Genomic DNA, 18,626 nt, shown 5'->3' with positions numbered 1-18,626 from the left:
GCCAAACAATGGTATCACGTTTCCTTATCGACCCAGCTTATAAATTGGTCATTGTTTTTACCTGGATGGGCTTTAAGCTACCTTTGTCGACATGGTCAGGTTGCTTTAAACTACGTTGTTATCACCGTGGAGGTGGTTTTGACATTCAATATCATTCAAAACAAATATATTTCTTTATAAATTCGTGAAAAACATCTGTAACTTTTAAGTGAATATTTGATATCAAAATGATAAAAACTGATAAGGGGCAAATAAAACATGAACTCGGTAAAGTAGAAAGTTGATTCCTTTCGTGTAAGGAGGTAGATAGTGGAAGCGTAAAAGTGATTTAAAAACTGATAGAAAGTAGTGTTATTTCCGACCCATTAGTTCTAGATAAGTAGTTCTATATTACCCCGAACACACATAATCATTCACCCTTAATGTAATCACGGCGTTTGTTCGTCACCCCAAATCATTCCAGATCGTTGGTTTTATATACTGTACCGTTAATACGCCCAGTATCCAGTGGTTAATTATTTCAAAATTCCACCGTAAAGTAATACACTAACGTTCTATTCTAAAATTCTTTGTGTAAAATGATGACGGATATGTGATTGATAAATAACAAAACAATTATGAATTCCGCGTTTCATGTAGATTGTGAACAATTTTGAAATACATTTTAAACAATCGACAAATGGCATTTTAGTGGGAAACATATGAAAAGAAATAAAAACATAAAAAAGTTGGAATATCTGCAGTTTTATGAATCTATATTTTTACGCGTAATTTCCTGCACCTGGTAGCCTACAAAGGTGTGAACATATCATCTAATGAGCCATTGGACAATTTCAAGGTTAAAGGTAATGACGTACGTGATTGCTACCAATGTATTAGAAGTCTACAAATTGCTAACCCACACAAGGTAATTAAATAGATGACGGAAATGGCGTTTTTCCTGTTTTGAAGTGTAATAAGTTATTTTTGTAAAGGATTAGACATAATAATGACTTTTTTGGCCCCTAAATCTACTAAATTTCATATTAAGTATTTAGTAATTAAGTAACTGCGTTTGCAATATTGAATACGCCCCTGATAAAAACTTAATGATATTTTTGTTGACAGAAAGTATGTTTTTGCTATATAACAATGGTAACTTTGCATTAATTAATTTTATATTTTATGGGAATTACCAGACACGAAGAATACATCGTTTAGAGAAATATAAAGTTTGTTCTAGAATGCTTTATGTTAACTAGATGAAAAACTGGATAAAAAAATGCAAATTTTGATGAAATTTTCACATTTTGCATAATTAAGTGATTAACAAACTAAAATAACAGACTTTGAAAAATAGCGGATTTTGGGCACACAAAAGACCCTTTTCATACCTAGTCCTTTTAAATTTGAATATGATAATGTTATCAGATTCATAAAGATAATTGTTTATCTTTCATTCATTGTGTTACGGAGATACAGATATATATTTACATGTCTATATAATCTGCCGATCGACACGAGCTTATCGTCGCGTTATATTCGCTTATCAAATATCGGATTAATATTACACCATGAGTCACATTAGCTGATAAACAATTTAACAAATCTGTGTTCTTTTATTGTGTACAATTTGGACAAAAAATCCCGAAAAGTTAAAATTAATCAGCTGTCCAGTCGACATTTGTCATATGGTTTTCAAAAATGATAATTTTTATAAGTATAATGCATTACCATGAGAGAAAACAAAAGTTCTAGAACATCAAAGAATGACGAGACCAACATTCTTGTACCCCTTATGGTTAATCTTGAAATGTGAAAAAAAAGATTAACAAAAACACATTTTGAACATGATCATGAAAAAAGATGCGCCGCCCGGGAATCGAACCCGGGTCGCAAGAATGGGAATCTTACATGATACCATTACACCAGCGGCGCTTGATAGTTCGATGTGGACCTTTGTTGATGTTGATCAAATTTTCGATTTGTCACATGAACATGACTTTAAGGCTGTTTATCACTAATCCAAGAATACTCTCCAAGCTAAAATAAATGGTTACCATATGTTTTGTGTTATTGTCAAAATATTTTATACAACTTATTTGTTGATTGCATAAAAAGATTTGCGCCGCCCGGGAATCAAACCCGGGTCGCAAGAATGGGAATCTTGCATGATACCACTACACTAGCGGCGCTCGTTAGCACAATTTCATACAGAAATATAATTTTTTTCCAAAAATAATTTTATTTAGGAGTTAATTTGTCAATACGGATATGTAACATACATTTAACAGTTCAAAACGAAATACACACATATTTCATGTAAATTCTTTTTAAGTATATCCACATTCAAAACACTTTCACACCACAGAATTTGAAACAGAAATATTCGCAATGCTGAATCATTGGGATAAATTTAACATACTTGTATGGATATAATTTACTACTGTGTTGTTCCATTTGTATCCAATCACACTTACCAACCCCTATCCAAAGCGTGTGAACCAAGATTAAAATGGTCGCTTTTCGCTTGCATACGACAGGAGAAGTCTCAAAACGATTCAAGAAATCTGATACTTCAGTACTTATTTTCAATCATAAATGCATTGTCTATAACTTGCAATGTCAACTTTGCAAGTTTGTGCATGATATTTATGTATTAACATTGTTATCTATAGAAACAAAGAAATAGGAACGCGCTTTTAACATATGTTTGAGGAATCGTATTTTAATAAAGAACATTTTTGTACTAACGAAAATCTTAAAGATGAGTGTTTCAAATTTTTTTACCCAAAATTATTGGCATTATAAAAACTTAGTGTTGAAACAATCCTCTATTAGATTTTCGTTAATTCTAAAAATGCTATCTTTTTTATTCAATGATATCCAATACATAAGAATGTAAAGGTTGCTGTAACTATTACCCGACTTATGTGTGTTTATTGAAAGATATTCAGATTGGTGATTACCATTTTTTAATTCTGGTGGAACACGATGCTTCTATTACTGGAACGCATAATATCAAATTGCATATCTCCTTGTATCAGTGTGTATTCTATGGAAAATGGATTATCATGGTCAAATTATTACCTAATAACCTGTTGTGTGTAGCCATCAAATGAATCATTGCTGTAGTAAAAAAGGAAATTATTCTACTCATTTATCATTGGAGCGGCATCCAGTCATGCTTTTATATCATCAATCCTTGAAATGGGTTCCGATCGACTCTCAAGGACTTCCTTGAGTCTATGATTTCAAATGATTTACTATTATTTATCGTAGGATTTTCTTGATTCTCTCTCCTAGCTAGAGATCAACATCTATTACAATGGAAGATCCGGGGATTGGGTATTGGTTCGCTCGTTTTAGCTCAGCTGCCTGAAGGGCAACAAATCATCTGCCGTGGTGCGGCGTCCGTAATCCGTCCGTTGTCGCAACGTCCATCTGGCGTCAACGTTTTCACTTAAAAAACTTCTACTCCAAAAGTTGGAAACCTAGAGTAATGAAATTTAGGCTTGTATATGTAGCATGCTGGAATGTAGGTCTACAAAGTTTGTTCAAATGAATGGTCTTGACCTTCATACAAAGTCGCAGAAGTCAAATAAGTTAAAATCGTTAAACGACTCCTGTTTAATCTACATGGATTGGATTTGTTGTCATTATATTTCAGAGAAATCACACTAAGGTGATACAACGACAAAGTTTCAAACATCATGTTTGAAACGAGCATTTATATTAGGCTAAAGACCGCAAGATCAGCTGAAATGCTCAGCGAAAGAAAACTTAAATGTAACTATTTCAGAATGTTGTTACTAATCAAACATATTCGTTAATTGTAAGGTTGTAGTTACCAATTTTTAGTTCGTCTATTTTATTTTTATCATGACCAAAACTTTGTATATATTGATGCATAAACTCTTGTCACATCGATAAAACCCGAAGACGATTTCAATATCTTACGGGTGTGTTATTGTATATTGTATTTTACTACAGAGAGATAACGTCATTCTTTGAACTAGCGTACCAGCGTGTGGTATTTTCAATTAACAGTTCCGATTCCTAAACAATATCAATAGTGATAAAGCTGAAAATATCTACATGTATATATATATAAAACGTTTAACGAGTATTCATATACTTGTGAGAATTGAAATTTATGTAGGCGACAATTATCATCAGCTCCTGTTGTGAATTCCCAACACCTTTCGTCTCGATTTTTGCAACGTCTCTCCCGTGTAACTTTTCTGCATTGGCGAGAACCCAACTACACCTTGCTTATTCTAACTAAAGCAACTTCGTAAAGAGTTGCTTGTAAAAGTACTGTCTCGGCTTTTACTTTTAAGACATTGATAAATTGTTAAATAAAAGAAGGCGAAAATGTCGGAGGGCTGATTTTTTTTTGCGAGTTCCTTATTCCGGTTAACTTAAACGGAACCAAGTACAAGGTTCTCGCAACCAACTTCAGTCCTCTGAGAATGTTTCCTCGGATATGAAGCAGCGGTTCTGCATATCCAGGTTTTGGTAACCGCCCAGAGTTTTAGTTGTATGACTGACACTCTTAGCTGCGACTTGTTGTGACCGGGTCATTCATCCTACTATTGTAGTCCTCCATCTCAATATTATTATCGAGTAGTTGATATGTGTGATGTTTTAAAATTCATACTCAACTTTGCTGCAAAGTGGTTTTAAGATGGTCTCCCTGCATGCATTGTGATGAGTAGTTATTGACTTTACTCGTGTGTTTTAGGAGTGGGTAGAATGATTTGGAAGTCTTAAACCGCGAAAAAATTCCCACGAATATTTCATGTTCTGCAGTAAAAACAAAAAAACTTCATTTCTTCAACGTTGTCATTTAAGTATCAAACTTGTTCTAACGTATTTGTATCATTATTTCAATGGATTTCTTACTATAAAACTGTTATTATATTTGAACAAAACACTATGCCGATCTTAGACTCGAAATAAATTCCCCAGTTTTTTCATGCTTTACGGCGGTCAATGACCGTAGTTCATTAAATCGTCAAACGTGCTTCAGTGAACAGCATAGCTATTTCGGATCTAAATTTATCGACACCTGTACATTGACCCCCTTGATAAACATTTTTGACGTTTTATAGCTAGGCCTACGTAAATGGGTCGTTTCACCTGACCAGAGGTAACTGTATTCCCTTATTATTTATTAGATATAACAATGTTTACGTATAGTGTGCCAGCTTGGAATTGATTTTTACACACGCAAATATATGTGTTGATTTGTGAATTCCTGTTTATAATTTTGTGTGTGAAATATGTATACCTAACATGCAAAAAATGCGTCATTTCTACGTGATTCAAAAATATGTCACACGCAAAATCAGGCTACGTAAAATTGGTTATTTATGAGGTTCTTTCCTGACATTTTATTCATTTGTTTTTATGAATTCATGATATTGTCAAATCAATGGAAATGTTTTACAAAGTTATTTGAATTTAACTGTATAATTAATGACCACATCGAAGGTATTTATTGACCGTTATCAAAGTGGCGACATTTTTTATTTAACTTTGTTTTGTTACATTTCATATATTTCTATTGTGTATTTGTTCTTCATGTCTAAAGATATTTTGTTAATTCGTCATGATTTGACGATACATTATAGTATCCACACACAGGGGGATACCTTTTGTGTTTTGTCTTATAAAAAACTGTCATCTTTTGAGAAACGACGGCGAATCATTTAAACAGACTATATTTATTGGTATGGGTACTAGTTTAAAAATGTTTTCAAAATAATTGTGTCAAGCAAACAGTTGTTTTACCAAATATGAGTCCTAAGATGTTCAGTAAAATATCGAACCCGCATTTCTCGAATATTTTCCGCTGTATTACATCAACTCTCTGATTCATTGAACACAAGTCGTATACAGAGTTATTTTACTTTACTTTACGCTCACTAAAAATGTATGCTTTCGGAGCTTTAAACAACTTATTATATACAGATATTCAAAAGATCTGAAGTTATAACTTAACTGTAAAAAAGCTTATCTACATTTGCATATGTTGTGTTGGTAATAAACCAGAGGACACTTGTTCTTGGGAAATCTCTTACTCTTCTCTTCTTACTCGTGTTCAGTTTTCCACCCAATCTGCAGTCTGTTTGACAATAAACATTGATTTTGTGTTTGCACAAGAGATTCTGTAAACCTTTTTTCTTACGCACTTTTGTATTTTTATCTCCACGAATGGTTAATTATCAAATATGTATATTGAGAGAAAATCCTTATAAATTCTCATTCTGAGACATGTGATATTCGGGAAGTAATTTTGAAAATGAAACCGCCAAAAACTTTCTACCAAAGAGAACGGAGCGAATCTATCAATTTCGGATGGAAGATTAAAATCCCTATCTGCTCTACGTTAGAGTTATAAATGTCGTTTCTTAATGAAAACTGTTTACACGATATGAATCCCCTAAGACTGGTTTTAAATCAATGTCACGGTGGTTTGATCAATGAGGCAGTCCTAATGAAGCTGTTCTCAGCAGAGACAGATTAGCCTCAGCACAAACTATGCATCAACATTAGCCGCTATTTTTTATGAAATGTTTTAAAAGAAATAATCGGATTAATTTTATTTTTTTTGCATCAGACTTATCAATGAATAATATTCAATCATTCCAATATCATTTTAGAGGAGCAATGAATAGAAAGATATCCTTAAAATAGCATTCATTTTCTTTGCTCATTCTATCGTAACATTTTCGACCAAAGTTTCATACAGTTTTTTTAGGAAACGCGTTCCAAAATTGGTTTTAGATTAGCTTAAAATAAAGTAAAGAGTTATCGTCTTTATATGGTAATATGGAGGAGACCGATAAGTCCCAACTACGGAAATCCATGCTTTTTATCACATACCTGTTGAATCTGGTTATAGTAATACAAGCAAATTTCAGACCATGAAATACATTGTTTTGTATTGCACATGTACAATACGGAATGTTGTATTCACCTACTAGCCGGAACTACTTTTTAGGGGAATTGCTTGTATTGCATTGGTTAATTTTGGGAAGAAAAAAGTTTGCTACTTAATAAATTGTAAATTTTATTTTTGTACTTTATTTAAAATATAAATTAATAAAAATAATGTTGTGGACTTAGAATAGTTCTGGGTAGAATTTAAATTTGGAATATTAAAATGAGGATGTTGGCAGCAAATAACAACAAGGTGTCGTCTGCTTACACCTTGTTATCAGAGCCGGTGTTGGCTTTGTTTATAATGGCATTTGTTGGGGATTTCGACATTTTACATGATTTACTGATGGATCCAGAGACAGATGATGAATCAAGCATTCCTCAAGTTGAAGGTAACGAAACATCGAAGTCTGGAAATGAAATTAGATCTAGTTCATCATCCTCAACCATCGCGTCTTGTGTTCCCCCTCCTCCTGACCCCACCCCCGATACCCATGGCCATGTTTCATCTGATTTAGACGACGCCGATGACCTTATTCCATCCAATATTTACACTTCCGGTGTCTCAGATCTGAGAAATTACATCATGAGTAAAAGAAATGAAAACACTGTTAAGAAAACTGAGGGATGCATTAAAAGATTCAAAGACTGGATCCAAGCTCCTCCTAGGTCCGACCCCAGGGAAGTTCTTCAGATTCTGCCATTTGAACTAGATACATACATTGGTGGGTTTTTGCTGTCCCTTCAGAAGAATGATGGTTCTAATTATGAGCCTGATACTCTTACCAGCTTTCACAGGGGTATCGACCGCTATCTGAGAGAAAATGGTTATAGTTTCAACATTTTAACCTCAGATTTATTTGCCACGAGTCGTCAGGTACTTCAGTCTCGGCGTAAAGAGTTGAAACAGAAAGGATTTGGGAATCGTCCCAATAAAGCTCAGCCTGTCTCAGACAACGAGGAGGAAATGTTGTGGGAATGTGGTCAGCTGGGTCATGACAACCCACATGCTTTGCTAAACACCGTCTGGTTCAATAACACTAAACTTTTGGGGTTCAGGGGGTGTGATGAAAACAGACAATTAAAATGGGGAGATATAGAATTTGAAGCACGATGAAACTGGATCAGAATACCTGGAATTTAACGAAAGAACAACAAAAAACAGGAGGGGGAAACAGTACTCACATGAGATCGTTTAATCCGAAACAGTTTGGAAATCCTGAAAATAAATCGCGATGTCTGATCGAGGCCTACAAACTGTACGCAAAGCATCGACCTCAAGCGATGAATACACCGGAATCGCCATTTTACGTTGCTGTTAATCAAAACAACAGTGGTCAGAAGTGGTTCAAAAATCAACCCGTCGGAAGAAACAAACTTGGTGTAATGATGAAAACAATGGCAAGTAATGCTGGTTTAACTGGTAAGAAAACAAACCAATCCTTGAGAAAGACTCTGTGTACAAAACTCCTTCATTCAGGTGTTGCTCCTACGACAATTATGCAGTTATCTGGTCACAAAAACGTAAATAGCGTAAATAACTATGCCGTCGCCTCATTTAACCAACAGCGTGAAATGTGCGAAATTCTTCAAAATGTGAAAAAGTCTGCTGCATCCTCCAGTGTAGCTTCCAGTGTAACTTCCACAGTATCACACAGGCCTATGACCATGACGAAAACACCACACAGGAAGAGTTTACCAGATGTCACCACGTGTTGTGAGAATGACGTAAGCCTACAAAATCTTGCGACGGGAATGTTTTCTGGTGCAAATATCAGTGGTGGAACTTTCAATATCTCATTCCAAATATCATCCCAGTCAAAAAATACAACATCTCATAACACTTCACCTCCTCGCAAGTACAAACGTATAGCTCAGCTACCGGACTCCGATTCTGACTGAAGTTAAGCCGTGGGAAATTTTGAGTGTGTGACCGATGTCGGTGACGTCACGATCAGACCATGATATCGCGAGTTGGGAGAATTTACTATGTTATTGTGTTTTTTTTTTATCTTATTTTACAAGTAATTGTAGTAAATCTTAACGAAAAATTATTGTCATATATAAAAATCAAAACCTGTATCTTACTTGTTGAGTTATAATTTCACTGACTCAATTCGAAAAACGAGATAGTTTGCAAAATCTACACTTTGTAGCATTTTCTCTCCTCTCTCTGACAAGCAAGGCAGTGGCTTGTACCGAAACTGGTTCAGACCGGTTTTTGAAAGACGAAGCGAACTGAACATTTGGATTTTTGTTAATCATCTCAAAGTCAATAAAACGATCTACATCAAATAGGGAAGGTATGTGATAAAAGCACTCATTTATTGCGCGAACGTATATATTCACTCGTGCGCTCCGCGCACTCGTAAATATATTCGTCCGCACAATAAACTCGTGCTTTCTGATTCGTTAGAAAAACACAAGTGTGTGGTCTTGCATATTTATTGAACGAATATGAATACTATATCGTTGTACAAAGATTTTTTTTATTAAGTCTTATATATATATAAATATCAATCTACATAAATAATCTAACAACGATGCCTATAAACAAATTCTGATAATTCTTTGTTTGTTTGTGCTATCCTATTTAGCTCATTCAAACGATCCATAACCGTCTTAGTGTTGCCTCGCATCAGTCACACTGATCAATAGGATTTCAAAACAATTTCTAAAGCTAACAATGGAAGTTAAAAGGCATTCATTTGTGATTTACAAATAATAATATCCTATTTCAAAATTCGTCTCTGCGACCATCCTCCGTTATGATTATGCGGTTGAATCCAAGGAAGTGGATGGTCATTTTTTTATTTCTCTACATGGATACCAATACTCCGGCTGACGACCCCTTATATAAAACATGTGCATTGACACACGTGCGTTGAGTCTAACATCTAGCGATGCATGCTTTTAAACTTGCACTGTCATCGTTAAGCTTATAATAACTCCTCTCGCTACAAAAAGACTTCTTTCCGATGAAATCACGATGTCGATCCTTACATTTCCCCCAACGCCTTCATCAGACAGTATCTCCGGAGCCGATGCATGGTAATTTACCTATTTTCAGATTTGACAAGAACCGTCTGACTATAAACACACTCTTAAATCTATAAGTCAGACGTCTAAATAGTTTTTGTTGTTTTCGTCTACTTATGATATTGTCTTGGCTCACTATATGGTTGATGTCCTTAAACATGCATTTCAATCGTTACATTGGAATAGCAAATATACACACCGTATACAATTTATCATAAGCATAACGAAAATATCATTTTCTTGTAAGGTGTGTATTCTTATTTGTAAATTTGCAATGTCTATATGGATAACCTAATATATCACCTATTGTATTTGTCTTTAAGTTATTTAATGTATGCATTAAGTCAAATATGCCTATAAAGACTACCCCCAAGGGGCCAAGAAAAATGTCTTTATAGCTAAGTGGTCTTTGTACACAGGTCAAATTGTAATGAAATTTGAGACCAGAAGAAGGAGGTGTCATTGATAGGTGATCTGTATACAGAGGTGGTCGCTAAGACAGGTGATCAGTATACAGAGATGGTCGTTAAGACAGGTGATCTGTATACAGAGGTGGTCGCTAAGACAGGTGATCTGTATCCAGAAGTGGTCGTTAAGACAGGTGATCAGTATACAGAGATGGTCGTTAAGACAGGTGATCTGTATACAGAGGTGGTCGTTAAGACAGGTGATCAGTATACAGAGATGGTCGTTAAGACAGGTGATCTGTATACAGAGGTGGTCGTTAAGACAGGTGATCTGTATACAGAGGTGGACGCTAAGACAGATGTTCTCTATCCAGAAGTGGTCGTTAAGACAGGTGATCTGTATACAGAGGTGGTCGTTAAGACAGGTGATCTGTATACAGAGGTGGACGCTAAGACAGATGTTCTCTATCCAGAAGTGGTCGTTAAGACAGGTGATCTGTATACAGAGGTGGTCGTTAAGACAGGTGATCTGTATACATGTATACATAGAGGTGGACGCTAAGACAGATGTTCTCTATCCAGAAGTGGTCGTTAAGACAGGTGATCTGTATACAGAGGTGGTCGTTAAGACAGGTGATCTGTATACATAGGCGGTCGTTAAGACAGGTGATCTGGTATACAGAGGTGGTCGCTAAGACAGGTGATCTGTATACAGAGGTGGTCGTTAAGACAGGTGATCTGTATACAGAGGCGGTCGTTAAGACAGGTGATCTGTATACAGAGGTGGTCGTTAAGACAGGTGATCTGTATACAGAGGTGGTCGTTAAGACAGGTGATCTGTATACAGAGGTGGTCGTTAAGACAGGTGATCTGTATACAGAGGCGGTCGTTAAGACAGGTGATCTGTATACAGAGGTGGTCGTTAAGACAGGTGATCTGTATACAGGGGTGGTCGTTAAGACAGGTGATCTGTATACAGAAGTGGTCGTTAAGACAGGTGATCTGTATACAGAGGTGGATGCTAAGACAGGTGATCTGTATACAGAGGTGGTCGTTAAGACAGGGGATCTGTATACAGAGGTGGTCGTAAAGACAGGGGATCTGTATGCAGAGGTGGTCGTTAAGACAGGTGATCTGTATACAGAGGTGGTCGTTAAGACAGGTGATCTGTATACAGAGGTGGTCGTTAAGACAGGGGATCTGTATACATATGTGGACGCTAAGACAGATGATCTGTATACAGAGGTGGCCGCTAAGTCAGGTTTCATTATAATCATAACTTTATCTTAAATATCAGATTTAAATGTCGTCCTCTGCTAAATGACTTTTGACTAGAAGTCCGCTGTGACAACGCCTTATGCTTTGCGTTTGGTTTGACCCTGATGCCAAATATGAGTGTTCATTTATATAACATAAAACATACAAAGTATTGGTAGTAAACTTCTACTTAATGTTAACGTGGATATTGCTGTGTGTTGACGATTTCGCTAAACCAAATTTTAAATTGTTCCCTATATAGTAGTTGTGATCTGTTCGTCTATGCTATACATATTCGTGATATTTTCCGTATGAAAGGAGCGAAATTTTCCATGTTGCATATAATTCTATGTTTACAGTTTTTAAAGATGCTCCACCGCCGACAGAGCATAAACATTTCTCATCATTTGAACAATAATTGGTGTTTAATTATCTATATACAATATGTCTAATTAACACACAAACACATAACATAATAAAATATAGTTTATTTTGCCTTTGGTGTAAAAGGACATAGTGCCACGGATTTTTTCGGGACGTAATTAATTATTTTTCATATATTTAATTTGAAATAAAATGAAGTAATGGTGTAAAGTAAGTATTTTTTGTAACAGAAGAACAAATATCAAATCGTCTGCTCGTGTTTTTTATTGAGAAAAAATACCATTTGTCAGCGGTGGAGAATCTTTAAGAGGAAACAAACGTTGAAATAATGCGGTCTCCGAAATACACAGAAAGACGTCCATATTGTTTTAATCCTTGTTTAAACTAGTATTATTTTGTATGCCTATATATCACTTCTTAGGTATACTTTCCATATAGACATGATATAATTTACAGTCAAACTAGCGCTCCTTGTAAATGCTAAAGACACTAGGAAACATAATGACAAGGCTATTTGGTGACAGACATATGCGCCTACTAAACTGAAATGTACATTTGTTGCATATTTTGTCAATATTTACAAACAACACAACACTCTACGACTCAACAGTAATACCTAAGTTTAGGCTTAATGCTTACACACTTTTTATCAACTTATTTATGTTCAAGTGATATATAGGTATACACAATTTTACTAGTTTAAATCGGGCCTAAAACCTTAAACGAACGTAATGTTACATAGAACTGGAACGTATCGAAGCCAGGGATCCAACCAATGGAACGGTCACCCATCCGAGAGCACAGCGAATGATTGTCGGCATTTATTTACTGTAGGTAACGTTTTCGTTGGTTCGAACCCCGGCCTTGGGACGTTACAATTGGTCCTGACATCTTACGGTGCCTTCAGACAACACAGGAAGCACAAAGTTCCAGGAACATCATATCTGTGACTGTAACACTTACAAAATTGATTAAAACTTAAAATGAAAATAATCAAAACATAACAGTTTGATCTTTTTAATAACATTTATTTATTCAATATTTCAACAATCATATTTCACATTTCATATAAAAAAGACAGAAAGTCAAGAAAGTTTGACATTTTATAATGGTAGCAATGATACGTGATATTTTCTGCAAAAAAAAAAAATAAATCTGTAAATCTGTATATTATTCACTTGTGAACACAATAAACACATGTTCACATAAAACAATTGTACATGTATAAATCTCATGTGTTTAGTACGCTGAAACATGATCATGGACAGTCTCTGAACTAACTGCAGAACATAGATTGTTTTCAATACAGAATCGGGAACTATCGTTCCGAAGCAATCTGATAGTGCTATATTCAGATAAATAGGAAAAATCTCAAAGACGTCTGTATGTATAAATGCATAATCCTCGTTTTGCAATTTTCATGCACTTGTTATATAGCTATTTTAACCATGTACCATCCCTAAGGAGATAGATTCTTAACTTAAAGCAAGAGAACACTGTGTCTTGTCATAATTAGTTTCGTTAGAATTATTCTTAGCTACAGTGATATGGATGTGATTCTTATTCCATATTTTAATGTGTTCGGTTAAGTCAGTAATATTTTGGTATCGGAGCGAAAGTTGAATTTAAGCAGCGATATTCCCAATAGAAACAGATAAAGTGATGTAAATATCGTTCTGTTTTTGTTCATACGTCTAGACTTTGTTTAATGACAAAATATCATCCCCTGCAAATCAGCAAAAGTACTTAACCAAATCAATATGAATCCTCAGGATGTTGGACATGGAAGCAAACTTAAGACAATATAGTTCACTCAAGGTATTTTGCTTTTCAAGGAAAAACATTTCTTAGGCAAAGGCTTCATGACATCGTATATTTATGGGTTCTGGTAGCTAGGCAAAACTATACAGTTTATGGGAAGATAGTTTCCATATTTTCTTTTAGAGACACTTAAAGGACAATGACATTCTAGTATTGATTATACGTAATTACTGATGCTAACTTTTAGACAAAAATCGGATTAAAGCGTACAATGTAGCACTGTATTAATCAACTTCAGCTGACACCAGATAGACGAATTTCATTTCGGTTTACTTGCAAGTGTTACCTTAGAATTTATTGATCTTAATGTGACAGTATGATAGATGAAGTGCGAAACGAGCCCATAATTAACTTACAGCTGCATATGTTGTTTCTACATTTCACGCGATCTTCTGTTAACAATCTTTTATATTACATCACAAAAGGAGAATATGTGTTTCTGCTCGAAATACTGTCTTTTTTTAGTGATTTCGAATATTGTAACTCTTCTTATTATGCGTCTTTCAGTTCCTATTGATACGTGGTCGGATCTTTTTGGACTTTCATCTAACGTCCTACCTAACAATAAGTTTGACCGAATTCAAGTCGTTTTGGTGCTGAGCAGTTTAGGTACAAACTTTCGATCTTCATTTCGAAGTACCGAAAATACTCGGTACCGAAACGACTTGTTCCGGTCGTTTCGGATCTGAACAATTTCGGTATAAAGTCGTTTCAGAAAGTACCGAAACGACTTCGTTTTTTGAAATATCGAAACTACTCAGTGTCGAAACGACTTGTTCCGTTCGTTTCGGTACTGAGCAGTATCGGTGTAAAATCGTTTCAGAAAGTACCGAAACGACTTCATTTTTTAGTACCGAAACTACTTAGAGCCGAAACGACTTATTCAATTTGACATTCGACATCTCACAATCCACCAAGTCTAACACCATATTTTTTTGTTTCTTTGAAGAACATGGTACTCATATACATATTGTATTGCCCATTTGTTCTGTGACAATTTAAGCTGATGTTGATGATTTAGTAATACATTTTAATGAATCTGTTCTAGGTTATATGATATACTGTACACGTAAAAGTATTTTCGCTTGTGAATTAATTTCGCGTATCCTGTGGCATGTAAGAATCCACGATAATGTATATGCTGGAAGTCAAATAAAGCTTTTTAATTGTGGTATTTTGTTGCCGTGAAAAAAAGCAGTTCGGTATGAAATTGTGAAATTAAGTAACTGCAAAAATAAGAGGGTTTACAGTTGCTCTCTATTTAGATTACCTTATAAGTTTTATTATTTAAGCATTGAACGTCTTTCAGTTGGCATTCACAGCCAATACGAATGCTAACTGGACAGATGCAAATTCTATGAATCGCGCTAGCGCTTCATGTTGACTTTGCCTCTGTCCAGTTGGCATTCGTATTGGCTGTGAATGCCAACTGAAAGACGTTCAATGCTTACATTTTTATTTGATTACAATTTTATTCAGGAATTTTGCATCTATGACGAATAAAGAATTCATTATCGCGAAAGACGGAACAGAAAATTGAACAGCCATCTTCTAGTATCGCTGGTACAGCAATTTTGACGTAACAATAATATTGACGACATAATAAGCGGATGGCATTTCATAGACTGATGTATGCCAACAGCGGGTACATAGTAGGGCTGCAGTGCAAATGTAAATATTTAAGATTGAGTTAGCACAAAATATTATCTTAAATATCTTGATCATTGCCTAACCTGCATACAAATACAAGCTATAGCATTGAAATTTACAATTGATTGTACGCTGTGCATTAACATGTATGAGTAATTAATCTAAGGTTTTCGCTTTTGAGCGTATATACATATACACGTCTTCACAAGGTAGTAAAACATCAATATTTAATTATGTTATTGAACATAATGAGAACATATTGACAAAACCATTAATGAAGTCAATTGTATGCAGTACAAGTATTCATATTGGCTTAGCATCACACATCGCTTACACTCCTGATAAAGAATTTGTGATTGGAAAATATATATATTTATATAGGTGCAAATTTGTTAATAATAAATTAATTTTAAACTGTTTAACATTCACAACGGTTGTATAAACATCTGACAACACCTATCGTAATTAACATCATTTCAATCTTGTGAAATGATGTATTATTTCGCTGACAAAGCCATTTACATAATTCAATAAAAGATCTTCATTGAGTATGTTACAAATGATTAAACGACACCCGTCATATCACTTCATTTATTTGTAATTAAAAAAAAAACATACGAGAAAGGTTGCTTTTTAATCAAGCCAAATACTTATCCAAAATGCCGTACGATTATTTACGTGGTCAAAATTTTCGTGATTTCGCTAAAATTAACAAAATGAAATCACAGCAGTTTTAAAGGATTTAAGTGTCATGTATGATGTTGAAATAATTTCTCAATGTTTTGAGGATTATCTTAGAAATGACCTGCGAAATCGCGAAAATATCCCAGCGAAAAGAACGGGCTGTACGGTATAAACACTTTGATAGTACGTTTGAATTTTCGTAGCAATCAAATCTTATTATCTGTTGAAAAGAATGCACCGTAATCGAAACGAATGCGCCGAGAGTACTCAATTGGCGGTATAACCTCAAACATTGAACCTCAAGGAACAACTGATACGATTACGTAATTTAAACAAATGATCCCAGAGTTGTCAATTCGTAATAACTCCGACAATGAAACTGATATACATCAGTTCCAAATAGTATCATAAAGTGACTGATACCAAGGTCAATGTAAGCATTATTTAATGCAGTCGATAGATATAGAGGGATTGGAGTGCGAAAGGCACTCGCTGTCCACACACGTGACATGTCATGGAACATTTACAATGATAATGAAATATGGATGAATTTTCGGAGACAATGTATCCTATTTATGTGTACGTACATCGGTTAATGATTATAAATCACAGACATTTCAGGCCACATCAAATTAATTTATAGTTTTATGAATCTGCTTGCTTTCAAAGTGAAAAAAATACGATCAGCTTAAAGTTTCCCACTTTTCTTTCTGAGAACTTGCACAGTGCATTTTTTAAATAAACAACCACTTTTGGGACGATGAAGATAATAAAACCATTACCATTGAAGAATGAACTATTCCAAAGCAAAACTACAAATTAATCTGTTGTGGCCTTAGTAGAGTAGAAGATGATCCAGCAGTTCCTTAAACGATCTCTACAGTCTAGACAGTCCATAATAGTCCTTCACAATAGACCTACAGCATTTGTCAAACTCGTTTGGTGTCATAATTCCTTCTAGTATTGGCATACACACATCTGGGCAACCTTGTCAGTCACAAATGTAATACTTTTTGGACGTTATATATGCCTTCGTAGTCCTAACCTGATAAATTCAAAATGATGTAAAGCCATTACTTTCCATCTAAGCCTGATATTCTCTATGCTTTACAGTACATAACCACGAAGAAAACTCATTTAAGATAATAACGTTACAAAACATGCCTTGTTTTTGTAAGTCTTGGGAAAACCCTCTTTTTAAAACCCATTTACAGAAAAAACAAACCGTCATTTTCTAATGTTTTTATCATAGTGCGCATACAAACTTATATGTAGATGTATACGTTTTAAATTCTACATATATTTGAAACCATTAAACAGTCATTTTTGTCTCACCAACTTCAGACTTCTGACGTCATAGGAATAATGACGTAATTTTAAATGCAAAACGTATATATACTGTAAACCAACTTATTGCGATCTAAATTCGCGAATTTTGCGGAAGATAGGAATTCGCGAAAATAAGTCACCACGCAAGAAGTTCCTCTTAAGCCTGTAAAGTTTATTTTGGCTGTAAATCGCGTCAAAGCAAAACATTATGGAAAACGCGAAGTTATCTCGCCACGGAAATGAGTTAGTCTACAGTAATGATAGCAGTATTATATTAATCTATACCCGAAATAGGCAAACTATATTACAGATAGTTGTTGATGATTTAAATGGAAGAAAGCTGGGTGTCGCTATCGATTGATGAACTACTCATTCTTATACACGTGTTTATTTACATATCTTTCGGTTTATTTAAATGCTGTTTTGTCGAAAATGCATTGAATGCACGTATTAATGTATTTTTTTATTGCGTGAAAAGTACTAACATGGGAGAGATAATATTACTGTACAGGTGCCTTGAAATTCGTTATGAAATCGTATTCTTTTGTTTTGATGATATTTGAAAACTTATTTCATTTTGAGTCGTTAGCGTTTAACAACCCTGGTATTAAAATAATATTAGATAAACAATATCTTCTATATGACTTCATGTATGTGTAACAAGCTAGGCATTGCTTTAGAACAAAAACAATTACTGAATGACATTAGTTGAAGTTTCTAGTAAAACGATTATTACGCCCCCTCCTGGATGAAAAAGTTAATACACAAGTGACTTTGAGAAGCTTGACGAATCTGAGAAACACCGTAGTTTCAGACAATTATCGTGCGATATATTCCCTGCAGATCGATGTATGATATATGAGTATCATAATTGCGTCTGTCCATTCTCCGTAATTCCCTCAAACGTGATAAGATTTGCCGGCGCGGACGGCTGGTACTGCAACAGACAGATAATGGAAATTAGTGTAATCTCGAGAATTAGAAGGAATGGCTAATGACATAGGAACAGCCATAAGGTGTCTGGAATTTCTGGACACGTCCTGCATTATAAAAGTATTTTCCTAGTGATAAATACTGATTTTGTCACCGAAGGTAAAGTATGTCTTTCGAATATGGTTCAGTTCA

General features: G+C 34.8%; 2 protein-coding genes and 2 non-coding genes across 4 annotated transcripts in view; 1 reads left to right on the top strand and 3 right to left on the bottom strand.

The window, feature by feature from the left end:
• Positions 1 to 1,846: 1,846 nt before the first annotated feature.
• Trnag-ccc (transfer RNA glycine (anticodon CCC)) lies at positions 1,847 to 1,917 on the bottom strand. Its single transcript has one exon. It is a non-coding gene; the product is annotated as a tRNA-Gly (tRNA).
• A 186-nt stretch (positions 1,918 to 2,103) lies between these two features.
• On the bottom strand, positions 2,104 to 2,174 carry Trnag-ccc (transfer RNA glycine (anticodon CCC)). The gene has a single exon. It is a non-coding gene; the product is annotated as a tRNA-Gly (tRNA).
• A 6,009-nt stretch (positions 2,175 to 8,183) lies between these two features.
• LOC138326961 (uncharacterized) lies at positions 8,184 to 9,006 on the top strand. The gene has a single exon (XM_069272929.1). It carries the CDS (start codon positions 8,215 to 8,217, stop codon positions 8,830 to 8,832), a length of 618 nt encoding a protein of 205 aa, XP_069129030.1. The 5' UTR covers positions 8,184 to 8,214; the 3' UTR covers positions 8,833 to 9,006.
• A 3,973-nt stretch (positions 9,007 to 12,979) lies between these two features.
• LOC138326688 (glutamate receptor 4-like) overlaps positions 12,980 to 18,626 on the bottom strand; it is a 136,624-nt gene continuing 130,977 nt past the window's right edge. The window contains exon 17 of the mRNA XM_069272690.1: positions 12,980 to 18,438. Within this exon, the coding sequence (XP_069128791.1) occupies positions 18,367 to 18,438 (72 nt within the window). The 3' untranslated portion in view covers positions 12,980 to 18,366. The remainder of the gene's footprint in view (positions 18,439 to 18,626) is intronic.

Source organism: Argopecten irradians, chromosome 7, assembly GCF_041381155.1.
Source record: "Argopecten irradians isolate NY chromosome 7, Ai_NY, whole genome shotgun sequence".
Classification (NCBI taxonomy): Eukaryota; Metazoa; Mollusca; class Bivalvia; order Pectinida; family Pectinidae; genus Argopecten; species Argopecten irradians.
This window is presented reverse-complemented; position numbering and strand designations above follow the sequence as displayed.

Excerpts from the sequence above, each read along its gene's own strand:
- LOC138326961 (XM_069272929.1), top strand. The coding sequence starts at position 8,215 with ATGAATACACCGGAATCGCCATTTTACGTTGCTGTTAATCAAAACAAC.